Source organism: Fonsecaea monophora (assembly GCF_001642475.1).
Source record: "Fonsecaea monophora strain CBS 269.37 chromosome Unknown Scaff37, whole genome shotgun sequence".
Classification (NCBI taxonomy): Eukaryota; Fungi; Ascomycota; class Eurotiomycetes; order Chaetothyriales; family Herpotrichiellaceae; genus Fonsecaea; species Fonsecaea monophora.
Window position 1 is genome coordinate 215,704 of NW_019173968.1, and position 13,975 is coordinate 229,678.

At 53.0% G+C, this 13,975-nt stretch overlaps 4 protein-coding genes across 4 annotated transcripts; 2 read left to right on the plus strand and 2 right to left on the minus strand.

Annotated features, from left to right (window-relative positions):
* Positions 1–950: 950 nt before the first annotated feature.
* AYO21_05759 (hypothetical protein) lies at positions 951–4,091 on the plus strand (the record flags this gene model as incomplete). Its single annotated transcript, XM_022655726.1, has 1 exon — positions 951–4,091. The coding sequence occupies one exon, from the start codon at positions 951–953 to the stop codon at positions 4,089–4,091; it is 3,141 nt and encodes a 1,046-aa protein (XP_022512030.1).
* Positions 4,092–5,210: 1,119 nt separating this feature from the next.
* Positions 5,211–8,415, plus strand: AYO21_05760 (hypothetical protein; the record flags this gene model as incomplete). Its single annotated transcript, XM_022655727.1, has 2 exons — positions 5,211–5,595; positions 5,648–8,415. 2 exons carry the CDS (start codon positions 5,211–5,213, stop codon positions 8,413–8,415), a joined length of 3,153 nt encoding a protein of 1,050 aa, XP_022512031.1.
* A 669-nt stretch (positions 8,416–9,084) lies between these two features.
* AYO21_05761 (hypothetical protein) lies at positions 9,085–11,539 on the minus strand (the record flags this gene model as incomplete). Its single annotated transcript, XM_022655728.1, has 2 exons — positions 9,085–10,822; positions 10,881–11,539. The coding sequence occupies 2 exons, from the start codon at positions 11,537–11,539 to the stop codon at positions 9,085–9,087; spliced, it is 2,397 nt and encodes a 798-aa protein (XP_022512032.1).
* Positions 11,540–12,650: 1,111 nt separating this feature from the next.
* On the minus strand, positions 12,651–13,559 carry AYO21_05762 (hypothetical protein; the record flags this gene model as incomplete). Its single annotated transcript, XM_022655729.1, has 3 exons — positions 12,651–12,854; positions 12,938–13,255; positions 13,407–13,559. The coding sequence occupies 3 exons, from the start codon at positions 13,557–13,559 to the stop codon at positions 12,651–12,653; spliced, it is 675 nt and encodes a 224-aa protein (XP_022512033.1).
* Positions 13,560–13,975: the final 416 nt, after the last annotated feature.

Here is a 13,975-nt window from a genome sequence, read left to right on the forward strand (position 1 = left end):
GGAGCGGACACCATGACCATGGCGTCCGAAATATCCACTAAATTGGTGACACGGGCTTAACAAGTTTACAAGATGCATATCCAGCGTGCAGGGGGGAGATATCCCAACAGTCATGAAGGCCCAAGTGTGGCATTCATAATAGCGTTCCTTTGTTTGCAGCGTCGTCCTTTGTGGCCTGATGGACAGAAATTGGCCTCGGAAAAGGGCGGCCTCCCAGTGTTGCCTCAGCCTCGTCAACCATTTTGTTATTTTAGCGCAAGGCTGCAGCCGTGTTGGTCCGAGCGCGCATGTTTGATCACAGAACCTGATAAAACTCCGTCTATCATTCCTTTCCTTTGCCATGATCCTTCCCAGTCAGCGTATTTGGCTGCTATAGCCTCTTGTGATCCATCTCGCCGTGATCCCATTCTCTTGTGCCGCTCACTCGCGCAGGCATAAATTGTGGTTGCTCTTACCGCAACATGATTCGCCACCCTCTTCACCTCAGCCGATCTACAGTCACGATTTTCATATAGAAGTGACACAAGTCCTCAGGTCTCACCGTGATCAAGCATAAGATGGCGAGTAACGCTCACATGTTGCTGGACCCTCAGTCGATAATGAAGATGTCCAAGGCGCCAGGTGAGTGTGAAATCCTGTCCCTTGTTGTCGCAATCCCGCCATGATCCTTTGACTACCACTGAGTTTTCTTGTGGAAGATGCTGATAAAGCCACAATTGATGGTTTCGGCGCTCCTGAGTTAAGCGAAACAAATACTCAAGAAGTATCGTGGCAGGTTGTCAAGCGCGAGGACTCAGATAAAGGCTCAACCCAAAGTTTTGTTGGACCAGTGATGAACTGACACTTCTTCATACTCATCAGGACGTTCGGGCAGCCTTGCATCCCGCGGCGATCATTCCCCCTCCGAAGGATCACAATCTCCGCAGAGAGCAGGCTCAACATCGCGCTCAATGTCTCCTCGGCATTCGCTAAACAACCTTTCCAAGCTATCCAACACATTTGATCACAGAGCTCTTCTTGACCCTCAGAAATCGCGTCAATCTCTCAAATCGGTGACGTCTGCTTCAAATTTAATGGGCCCTTCTTCGTCCAAAGGAGAAACTGGTCACACAGATGGGGCCAAAAAATCCATGCTGGAAACCTTTTATGGTGTCGAAGATCGGATGAGCAACCCTCGCAAAAAGGTGAAATTGAGTGCCCAGGACCAGCGCGAGAGACCGCCAAAGACGGGGATTTCCTCACAACGTCGTGGCACCGGCATCGTCGGCGAATACATGCGACCAGATCCTGACCAGGCCCCAGAAGTGACAAAGAAGAGTCTGGTCGATCTCACAAACGAGGAAGAGGACGTGGACGACGATGATGTACAAATAGTTTCTTCTCGATCGCTCGACGATCAAGAGGTATGCTATGGCCACATCGCGACCGTCGCACAAGCCTTCCTCGTCCCAAAGCCAAAGCTGGCCGGAAATGCCTTTCACCAGAAACAAGAGTGGCCCGTCATGAGGTGTACCCTCGTCCGCAAACCATCCAAGGACATGGTGATTGACGTTCAAGATGCGTGGGACACCACATTTGCAAAAGTTCACCCCGACTTTGCTGCTGTGCTTGTACAGGCCATGGATACCCTGAAGGGTTTTCGGACACAAGCGAAATTGATCAATCGGCGCAAAAAGCCGGATGAATGGCCGCACCAAGCTTGTTCCGAGCAGATCAAGATGATTGTTAACCTCTATGGCCGACGTGGAGATGTCAATAGGGTCGGTCGGCTTTTTGGCAATAACAACTTCTGGCTCCGCCCGCCAATGACTTCGGAACCCGGCATACCCATCGTCCACCCACATGCACAGCATAAGCCACTGTTCCAAGCTCCGCGGATGACCGGCCAAACGAGGACTTTGTCAGATACACGCACTCTCGAGGAAGCTACAGAAGCAGTCTCAAGGCTCTTTGATTCATTCGCCAATGCAAGTCGGCCGCTGACTGAGACCGTTCCTCCGCCGTCTATCATTACAACACCTCTGCTTGGTCACCAGAAACAGGCTCTCACATTTCTTCTGCGACAAGAGCAGCCGCGTACATTCGGAGGTGATGAAGCAGAGAATTCCTCGCTCTGGCGGCGGAAACAACGCAGAAATGGAGATGTTGCGTATCATGAAGTTGTTACCGGCCTGACTGTCAAGGACGAACCCGACCAAGTACTTGGGGGCCTTCTTGCAGATGTTATGGGTCTGGGAAAGACGCTGGAGGCCCTATCACTCATCGCAAGTACCTTTGGAGAAGCGGAATCCTTTGCCAACGAGAAAGTAGTTCGTGATAATCAGGATATGCAGCACATCATACTGTCGAACACCAAGGCGACGTTGATCGTCTGTCCAACCAGCACAGTGAAGAACTGGGAGGATCAGATTGCACAACACATCAAGCCTGGGACCATGGAATACCACGTCTATCATGGCCCCAACCGCGAGAAGAATCCGTACAAGTTACTGAAGTACGAAATGATCATCACGACATACGGTGTAGTGGCGTCTGAGTTCTCCAAGGCTGCTACAGCAGTGAGCCCATTGAGACAGCTGAAATGGTTCAGGATAGTGCTGGATGAAGCGCACACTATTCGAGAACAGAAAGCTCTCCAGTCCCAGGCCTGCTATAGCTTGGACGCGCAACGACGCTGGTGCTTGACAGGAACACCTATCCAAAATCGCCTGGATGACCTTGGATCTCTGACCAGATTCCTGCGCATGTATCCGTACGACACTCCCGGTCGATTTAACCAGTACATTCGAGGCCCAGCTCAAGCAGGCGATCCGGCCTTTTTGAAGGCATTGCGTGTCTTTGTGGACTCATTCACCCTTCGTCGACTTCGAGACCGGATTGATCTCCCGGAGAGAAAAGACTACGTTGCCAAACTGTCGTTTTCAGACGAAGAGAGAAAGCTGCACGACTTTTTCAAAGGTATTGCTCACGTCCAAATCGAACAGCTCAGCCGTGCGAAGGAGAAGAACAGCGGTGTTCAGCATCACGTACTTCGTGGCATCATGACCTTACGGCTAATCTGCGCCCATGGCCGAGAGTTGCTGAAGGAGAAAGATTTGACATTGCTGAGAGGGGTTAGCCCTGCAAATGCGATTGACGTCGACGAAGATACCCCGCCGCCGAACATATCACGAAAAGCCGCCTATGAGTCGTTAAACTTGAGGACTGAAGCTGAGCTAGACGTGTGCCGAAGCTGTGAACGGAGCATAACCAAGGATATAGTCAAGACCGAGGTGGACGACGAAGAGCAGGCGTTGCGATGCTTCATCCTCCCTTGCTTCGACCTCGTTTGCGCCGACTGTTTCAGCCCAGCGAAGGCATCGTTCGATAGCATACCAGACAAGGAAGCCGTTACCTGTCCATTCTGTTCCGCCCGGATCGCTGCGCAGTACGTTGGATTTAGTGGATCCACGGCGCAAGAGATTCTCGTGGCGCCGGACGACACCATTGCCGAAGAAGAAGAAGAGGACCATGTGCAGATATATCACGGACCCCATACTAAGACGAAAGCACTTTTGGCGGACCTTGAGCAAATGTATCAAGAGAGTCGAGAGTTGGAGACCGCTGGAGAGGCTCCTCTGAAATGCGTTGTCTTCTCGGAATTCACGTCGCACCTGGATCTTATCGAGCGGGCATTAATAGATCACGGCTACACTTTTGTGAGGATCGATGGCACGATGTCCCTTAATAGCCGCAAAAAGTCACTGGATGCTCTCGCATCGGACGACAACATCAGGATTCTCTTGGCATCGATCAAGGCCGCTGGACAAGGGTTAAACTTGACAGCTGCATCACGCGCGTTCATCATGGAGCCGATGTGGAATCCTGCAGCGGAGGCACAGGCGGTGGATCGAATCTATCGCATTGGACAGAAGCGGCCCGTTGTGGTCAAACGTTACCAAATGGACAACAGCATTGAGGGCAAGATCGTGGAATTGCAGAAACGAAAGCAGCAGTTGGCCGACGTGTCGGTGAACCAAAACTACAAACAGCTGAGCAAGCAGGAGGTACGAGAACAGCATATGAAGGAGATTCTGGCACTGTTCAAGTGATTGACGGGCAGCGTTCGTGGCGCCGCATCTTGGAGGAGTTGGAAGTATTAACGCAGTTGCACACGGAACCGTGTCACACAATCTGGATGATGGGGTTGCCATCGAGCGGGAAAAGGGAGACTTTTGAGAAAAATCAGGGCATAGACATTGGTGACATGGTGAATTCGAATCGGCTGGCAATCTGGTATGCAAGAAGAAAACTGCTATTGACAAGCAGGTTTTAAAGCAGCTACGAAGACGAACGAGAGATGTACCAAGGCAGCATTTACTGCATAGAAGCATGAGTTCAATGATGGTTATGAGATTGATCTTTGAATTTGGAGTATTACTTTAAACCAGCTCTGTATGCTAGCACGTGGACGAGGCACGAGTTCTGGATAGAGCAGTTAGAGGGACTGATAAAGTGGAACAAGCTTAGCACGAGAGCCTAGCCCCGGCGTTTCGCGCTGAGATTACGAGTGCACGGGGGCAGTAGTCCATCAAAGTGCCCAGACAGCACCCAGGTAGGTGCCCCTAAGTCGATTAACTAGCCCGGAGTGGTTGGCGCGGGGAGTAGGCGAGGGTTCCCAGTGCTTGGGTCAGGAAATCTGTTGAATCGCCAGCCATCCCAGTGGCGGTCCGGGCCCGGGTGTCAGGGCCACAGCCTATCACAGCCCCATAGATCCGCCAACTTAATGAATATTGGACGCCGCTGACGATCGTGGATGTCCCGAGAACAGGTTCCTGGCCAGATTCCAACCACCTAACCACGATCAGGCAGTGGGCCGGGCTTGCAAAGTGGGATGCAACAACGGCCACCGACGCCGCCGGCTGCCAATTCCCATCAAGAATTCGATTGCGCCGATCGTCATCACTGCCAAACAGAGCGCATCTGTGCGACTTGGAAATTTTCTGTTCCTTTCATTCATTTCGAGAGGCAGACCGTCTGTCGCTCCTCTTGCTATCCGTCTGGGACATCCAAGCAGTTGCAGGTCTCCACGTCCATCGTTGTCATCTCGTTCGTTTCTCTGCCCGCTGAGAACTGCAGTCCTCACTTCTCTCCAGATCTTCCACCGCGAGTGCTGATCTGCATTCCACCTGTTCCTAGCATACTACACAACTGGAACCGCACTCGCAAGGATGGTTGTTGTAGATCACCATGAGTATCTCTGTGAAGAAGAGAAGCGGCTGAAAGAGGACCGCGAGCGCACGAAATATTGGAAGAAATGGGGTCCTTACGTGGCTGAACGTCAATGGGCCACTGTGCGGGAGGACTACTCGGACAATGGCGACGCCTGGAGTCATTTCTCTCACGATCAAGCCAGATCCAGAGCCTATCGTTGGGGTGAAGACGGTATTGCTGGAGTGTCGGATACTCATGGACTACAGAACGTCGCCTTCGCCTTTTGGAATGAGAAGGACGACTTTTTGAAGGAGAGGCTCTTCGGCCTGAGCAACCCTCAGGGCAACCATGGTGAAAGTCTCAAGGAGGCGCACTTCCACTTGGACAATGTGCCTACGCATTGTGAGTCGCGACTGTGGCAAACTCGAGCAACACTCAGCTGACTTCTCCTCAGCATACATGAAATACCTCTACAAGCTCCCCCAGAGACGATTTCCCTACGAACAGTTGATCCAAGAAAATGCGAAACGTGGTAAGCTTGAGCGCGAGTTCAATATCATCGACTCGGACGCTTTCAAAGACAATCGCTACTTTGACATCTTTATCGAGACTGCTAAAGAGACGGACGACCCTGAAGAGTTGCTGTTCCGGGTCACTGCGTACAACCGGGGCCCGGAACCTGCTCCTTTGCATATCATCCCTCACATGTGGTTCCGGAACACATGGTCTTGGGGCCATGAGCCTGAAAAGCTCAAACCCAATATCCGCATGGTGGGACCAATGACTGCGCAATCCAAACACCACAAGCTGGGCCATCGCTTCTTCCAGCTGTCTCCATCACCAGGTTGTGGCCCGGATGCTGATGACGTCCATCCACAACTCATGTTCACAGAAAATGACACCAATCTTCAAAAGCTCTACGGCGTCAAGAACAAGCAACCGTATGTCAAGGACGCTTTCCACCGGTGGATCGTCGACGAGGAGAAGGGAGCCATAAACCCTCGCTGCTCGGGCACTAAATGTGCTGCGTGGTATGATTTTGGGCAAGGCGACGGGGTCCCTCCTGGAGAGTGCGCTGTCGTCAGGTTCCGTCTGTCGCGTAAATACGATGGCTACCTCAACGAAGAGCTTTTGGACGACATCATCGAACAACGACGACAAGAAGCCGACGAATTCTACTACAGAATTAGCCCTCTTCCGATGGCAGAGGATTTGAGAAATATCCAGCGCCAGGCTCTTGCCGGCATGCTCTGGTGCAAACAGCACTATTACTTCATCTGGGACCAGTGGGCGAACGGCGACCCCAATATGCCACCTCCCCCAGAAAATCGCAAGAATATCCGGAATCAGCATTGGAAGCACATGTACCTCGACGACATTCTTTCGATGCCGGACTCGTGGGAGTATCCGTTTTTCGCGGCGTGGGACTCGGCTTTCCATTGCATTCCTCTTGCCATGATCGATCCGGAGTTTGCGAAGAAACAACTTGACCTGTTCACTCGCGAATGGTACATGCACCCCAATGGACAGTTACCGGCCTATGAGTGGAATTTTGGCGATGTCAACCCACCTGTCCACGCATGGTCCGTTTTCCGGACCTTCAAGATTGAACGAAAGATGTATGGGAGACAGGATCTGGATTTCCTCGAGCGCGTTTTCCAGAAATTACTGCTCAATTTTACCTGGTGGGTCAACCGCAAGGATTATGAAGGCAAGAATGTGTTTGAAGGGGGTTTCCTGGGGCTCGACAACATTGGTCTGTTCAACCGCTCTGAGCCTTTGCCGACAGGCGGAGTTCTGGAGCAAGCCGACAGCACAGGGTGGATGGCATTCTACTGCCTCTGCATGTTGAATATCGCACTGGAACTTGCCAAGCACAGACGAACGTACGAGGACATTGCATCGAAATTCTTTGAACACTTTCTTCTGATCTCAGACGCCATGAGCTTCCGGGCCGGAGGCACAGACCAGAGTCTGTGGAACGAGGAGGACGGGTTCTACTACGACGCCATATCTTGGGGTGGACCATGGACCCAGCAAATGCGTGTACGGTCTCTCGTAGGCCTCATCCCTCTGTACGCTGTCCTGACCTTGGAACCGGAGCTGATCAACAAGTTCCCCAATTTCAAGCGGAGGATGGACTGGTTCATTGAGAACCGCCATGACGTTGCGGAGCGCAACATTGCCTCGATGCGCAAAAGAGGCAAAGATGAGCGTCTCCTCTTATCTCTGGTTAGCAAGGAGCGGCTAGAGAAGATCTTGAAGAGGATGCTCGACGAGACAGAGTTCCTCTCTGAGCATGGGATCCGCAGCTTGTCCAAGTACCACAAAGACCACCCCGTGAGCATGGATGTTAACGGCCAACAATTCAAGGTCAGTTACGTACCGGGTGACTCTGATTCTGGCCTCTTTGGTGGCAACTCCAACTGGCGCGGTCCAATTTGGATCGCGGTGAATTTCCTGCTCGTCGAGTCTCTGTTGCGGTTCTACATGTTCTATGGCACCTCCCTCCAGATTGAGTGCCCGACTGGCTCGGGCGAATACATGCATCTCGGTCACGTGGCCGAGGAGATCCAACATCGGCTTCAGCATCTCATGGTGCGTGACAGTGAAGGCCGTCGCGCCATTAATGCGGGCAACGACACGCTCGATTTCGACCCGCACTGGAAGGACTACCTTTGGTTCTTTGAGTTCTTCGACGGTGATAGTGGACGTGGTCTTGGTGCGAGCCATCAATGCGGGTGGACTGGGCTCATGGCAAAGATGATTCACGACACAGGGATCAACTGTCGTCTACCGCAGACTCCTCGTACACCTTCGACTGCCGCGGCACACTACTTTGATGACGTTCTTTCAAGTGGGCTTAGCCGGAAAGGTACCTTTGTTGGCACACCCAATCCGATGCGGCGTTCTTCGACTTCGCGCTCGATTGGCAACCGCAGCTCCTTTGTCTCTGTCACCAACGGCGACCACTCGAGTAGAGGCAACGCGACACCGGCTGTTATCCATGATGTGGACAGTCCGACTTCGTATTTTGAAGGCGCCGAACCCGCGGTGACGGATTCGGATGCGTGGGGGAAAGAGGACAAACTGGAGAAAGAGCGGCGAAAGAGCATTGCGGACAGTCATTACGATAGATACGTCAATGAGCAGTTGACCAAGATTAAAACGGACGAGAGCACGGCAGTGTATGAGGATGAGTTTGAGGCTCAGCTTGATTAGTTGAGTTTGACAGTGAGGGTTTATGGGTGGAATTCAGTGGCGCCAAAGACCATAAGATGCTGCATGAGAAAATAATAGAGGCAGGCTGGCATATGCGCTGTATACTAGATGTCTTGGGCCTGTGGGCTTTTGTTGTTGGAGCATGGATACAGCATGGATACAGCATGGCTAGAGCGTCTTGTACATTCATTACGTGCATCTGAGCAGGCATTTGTGGGTAAATATATAAAACGTCAATCCGGGTTACTCGTTGCTTCTTCTCGATATCATTCCCGAGTATATATACTCGTACACACACACACACAGAGAGAGAGAGAGAGAGAGAGAGAGAGAGAGAGAGAGAGAGAGTGTGTGTGTGTGTGTGTGTGTGTGTGTGTGTAGAGAGAGAGTGAGGTAGCTCAGCTCAGCTCAGCTCAGCCTCATGCACGTGAATAGATCATCCCAGGTAGGTAGTAGGTACCGTGTACAATGCAATGCAATGCAATCAATGTAAAGTAGGAATATGTACATAAACTGACATGGGCCATTCTCAACGCTGTTATCGGATTCATTCATCTATTACTTGGTTAGTTGGCTACTCGGTACGTAAATTTCCTTGTCTGATCCTGGATCCTGGTCTGTTGTCCTTTGGCTCGTAAATCCGTCTCGCACCATATACCATATCCCAATTTAAGATACGTGTCCTCCACCACCGCCTCCCCCTCCCCCTACGCCGCCGTCTCCAGCCAAAGACAAAGACATGGATAGTGGGACATGGACGTGGACACCGTGCCGAGCGGCTGGATCTGGATCTGGATGCACGGGGTTTTCTTCCGAGGATCGTCTCTCTTCGGGCGACAAGGTCGTACTGGCAGTGGTGATAGTAGTCGCGTGACTGTCACAGACGGGGGTGTCGACTCGGTTGATGAACGCTGGAGAGGTGGTCGAGGTGGTCGAGGTGGAAGAAACCTCGCCAACAGTAGCGCGGGGGAGGGAGATCTTTTCAAAGACCCGGTTTCCTATACTAGTGCCGGTGCCTGTACCCGTGCCAGAGTCGACGAGGATGACTCGACTGTGATGATCGTGCTTGAGGGCGTGGTCGCGAGCGTGAGTATGGGTGGAGTAGTACTCGGCAAAGACGCTCTCAATGCCCGTGTTGCTGGGTCCCTTGTGGCCGCAGCACGGTCGCCCTGCGCCGCCGCGGTCGGGTTCCAGCAGGGCAGCGACCAGGCCGGCCACGCTGAGGCGGGCCTGCATGTTGCGCGTCTTCCTGGGCTGGCTCGCCAGGGCGACCCCGGCGAGACAAATTCCGAGCAGCGCGTAGAGCAGGTTCGCGACGATGAGGCTGAAGAAGGGGGCCTTGGGGAGCCGCGCGACCAGGCGGGTCTGCCGCGTCTGCTCGGCGCCGTTGAGCCTCTCGGCCGTGATGCCGGCGATCATGCTCAGCGCAGACCGGCTGAACTGCTGGGAAAAGTAGTCGGCAAAGGCCTGGGACGTGTTGACCTGCTGGGCGCCGCTGAAAAAGGCCGACTCGAGCGAGTTCTGGACGAGCGCCCGACTCTGCAACAGTGTCCAGCCCACGTTGTTGGACAAGGTCTCGTTGGCGGCCGTGTAGTTCCCGTCCACGACGGTGCCGCCGTCGATGGAGGCGTACTCCAACTCGTAGACGGTCGAGGTACACTCAAAGATGAAGGCGTAGTTGTATTGCTCGTCGTCCTCGACGGCTTGGGGGTCCTTGGATAGAGCGTCGGAAGTGGCCACTCGACCACCAACGGCGAAGAAGAATGGATTCGGAGTCGCCATCTGCTGATCCGGGGTGCCAATGGGGTCCTCGAACCCTCGCTGCCGGAACATCTGGAGGAAGAAGCCGATGTTGCTGCTTGTCCCGGACGAGCTGCCATTACTCGACGTGAAGGTCGACCCGGTGTTGTTGTTGAGGTCACCGTAGAGATTGGAACTGCAGTTGTACGTCATTCCGAGCGCCATCTGCACCAGTCCCAGAGGACAGCCGTTCTCAAAGGGGCAATACTGGATCTGCTGGAGCTGACACGCCTCGCTGGCCGGAGAACACGTGGTGCTCATGGCGTAGGTGCGCGCCCGATAATCGAGATTGGGATCGCGCTGTGCAGAGGTCAGAAAGGCGAAATGCTTGTCGTCGATGGTTCTGGCCAATACGGTATTGACCGTGGACAGATTCATCGAGGTCCGCGTCGCCTCGGAAGCGCTGTCAAAGTGAATCGACCCCGGCAGTTGCAGGCCGCCGATACATTGGTTGATGTCCCCGGGCGTCCAAGTTTGGTTGTAGCAGAGGGGGATGAGGCCACGTCCGTAGCTTGCGACAGGCGTAGATGCGGGCGGTGAGAGGGTGTCCAGGTTCACCGTGGTCGTTGTGACATGAAGCCACGTATCGACCCCGACGATGGCGATGCTGTCCGTTCATGTTAGCCAGCGCGCACACGTCTTGGTTTGTTAACATAGTAACCTACCTCAACAGAGTTGCTGCCCACAGACCCGCGACGGCCATCCACAATAGTCTGATCTGTTTGTTTCGCCCTTTCCAGAAACAATACTGTATCCAGGACCACAACGGCCCGAAGCCTCCTTCAAGCAGACCTATGATCAACTTGAGCTGATAGACCGTTGGGAGAGATTCGACCTGTCCCAAGTTTGATCTCCTCATATACTCCTTCGCAAGCGGGTAGGAGATCAGGACCATGACAAACGCAGACGTCAGTGACGTGGCAGTACTTGTCCAGGACGAAACCGTAGCTAGTCGTGTGGCACTGTAATCAACGTAGTATGCTGAGGTGTCCCGGATGGACGCAATTCCAAGCAAGTTCTCAAAGGCCTCAGGCGTGTTGGAAACCTCATAGCGATAGACCAGGTAGACGAAGATGGCTGTCAATACAAGCATGGGAAGGCTGACGAATGTAAGGGCCCATATGATGTCGGAAATCGCTCCTTCGACTCTGTGTACAGGCCTGTCCGATGGTCGCGTCTTTGCATCCTGAGCCTGTGCGTGATGAGACTCTCGCCATCGTTCAGTACCCTCCTTCAAACGATTCTGATGTTCTTGGTCTTGTGTAGTCTGGGAGTCACCCTCCTGGCTTTGTCGTAGCAGTGGCGCCGAGACTTGGGATGCCATAATGGAGTGGAATGCTTTCACCAATGGGGTCGCCAATTTCCTGCCTCGAATTCAGGCCTCGCGCATCGCAGAAGAAGAGGAAGCAAATAGCTATTACTTGTGAGCCAGTCGCCCGTTGATCAAGGTTGAAACATCGATAAATGAATGTTGAGGTCATTATGTAGCGTAGGGATGCTCGAGGCATCGAGGTAGCCTGGACGTCGGACAGGGGACTTCTGATAGCTACTCGTAGGCTGAAGTTGCAGCTAGGAGCATAGCCAGCCCTAGCTGCTGCGAGCAGGCTGTGTCGACAAATCCTTGAAGCGTCGTGCATCGTCTGGCTAGCCAAGGGTTTCACCAATGGCTCTGTCCCCAGGCACGGATGATCTGTTACACCAACTCTTGCCGGCCGTAACCTCGCCAAACAGCTCGGCCTGGATGTGACCCCTGCTTAAATGGCGATCAGGCAGCCCGAGGGCGAGGGGGCCAAATCTGCTTGGCTGCGAACTAGTACAAGGTACACATCGTCGGCTGTCCAATGGGTTTGATGGCCTTGTGATTCTCCAGTGGAAAGGTTCGTGTGCTGGTCGATACTCTCTGCGGAGGCCAGAAGAGAACTGGTCATGTTCGTTTCTCAAATCATTGACGGCGATATGGAATTGGCCTCGGGATACATCCGCCGATACAGGGTTTGACGAGGCTGCGCTATCCTCGCATTTTCTGAGTTACTCGTGGAGGCCTCTCTTCTCCGTCTGGCATACTTGAGGCTGAGGTCTCTTAGTCAATATGTCAATCGCCTCACCAGTGGTGCCTAACGTAAGGAAGGGAGGGTGGGATGGCGTCAGTGAGAAAAATTGAGAAGTTGAGCAGCGAAGCCAAATCCTCGGCCCGGTCTGCATATGGGTACGCTGCGGCAGATCCCTAGATACATCAGAAATTGAGAGATGTTCAATGTAGTCAGGACGAAAGAACTGGATTGGTTATATACATGACCGCCGCTACTGCCTGTCTAGTGTTTTCCATTCTCACCCTCGAGGTCCTATTGTCATCAACCCCCAAGGGTGCTCTTTTCACCAGTCACACCCTTGACTTTGTTTCACATTTCCCAAAATTCCATGCATGGAGGATGGTCTTACACAGTCTCGTTGAGGAGCTTGTTCAGTCGGGAAATCTTGCTGGACACGCTCAGGTCAATGGTTCGCTCGCCAATCTCGACCACGAGTCCGCCGAGGATATCTGGGTTGACTTTTGTGACCACCTTCAGCTTCTTGCCTTGGCTGTATTCGGATTTCGCAATAGCGGCTTCGAGACGGCGAAGGAGTTTGTCATCGAGTTTCTGTCAGCCAACAAAGTTAGTTCCGGACGGCATTTTGGGGTCTGGGCATTGCCATGATATATGAATGCAGTGCGTGTACGTACCGAGGCGCTGGTCACAATCAATTCCATCTCTCCTCTTGCTGCACTCATCAGGGTGCCAAACTTCTCACAGACGCCCTCGAGCAAGCTCAGCCGGTTGTTCTCTGCGAGAGTTTGCAGGAAGTTCTTGACGGTGTTGGATTTATCGGAGGCCCCGGTGTGCTTTTCCAGTTCCGCAATAATCTGTGACTTGTCGGTATCGGAGAGGGTGGGAGCGGCGAGAATTTGGGGAAGTTTGGCGTCGGATTTGAAGATCTGTTCCAGACTGCTGAGAGCCTTGGCTGTTGGCTCTAAAGAGCCTTGTTTAGCAGCCGCCGTATACTGTTAAGAATAGGAGTGTCAGCTTAAAATTCCCTCAACAAGACGTTCCTGAATTGCTGATCCTTTGGCCTGTATCGAAACCGTGATTCTCAACAGCTGTGCCCAGATACAGAGTCCGTCTTTTGCTTGGAAAATGTTCAACCGATCATACCAGAGCACTCGCATAAGTCCCGTCGAGTCCAAACAAGGGCACTGGGGGTTTCGTGTCTGCGGCGGCCGGAGCTGCGTATGTTCGGACAGCTGTTCTGGGGACTGTGCGACGGGCAGCGGCGAAAGCTGGCCGCATCAGCTTGGAGGCCATCATCTTGCCGGCGGGAGGGACGATGCAAAGTTGTTAACCTGCAAAGGAACGGACAGAAGTCGAAGAGCGGAGAGTGAGGGCGAGCTCAGTGGACTTGCTGGAGCTTTTGGATTGAGTCGATGAGGTTTGCAAAGGAAGCTCGTCAATCGCTGTATGGCACTAGTCCTAATGGGGAAACGAGGGACTGGGCAAGATTATCCTCAATATCAATATCATTCAACCACTGCCTCTTCAACATTCATCTTATGAATGCATTTACCCCCAGAAAAGAGATGTTTTCATTCAAGCAGTCTATTTCCCATAGGTGATGGCCTGAATCCAACCCCCGAACGCCTCAACGCTACCACGCCAACGCTCGAAACACCGAGCACGATCATTTCGTGATGAGTCCATCTCAATTTTGCAGCTATGGAGCGATT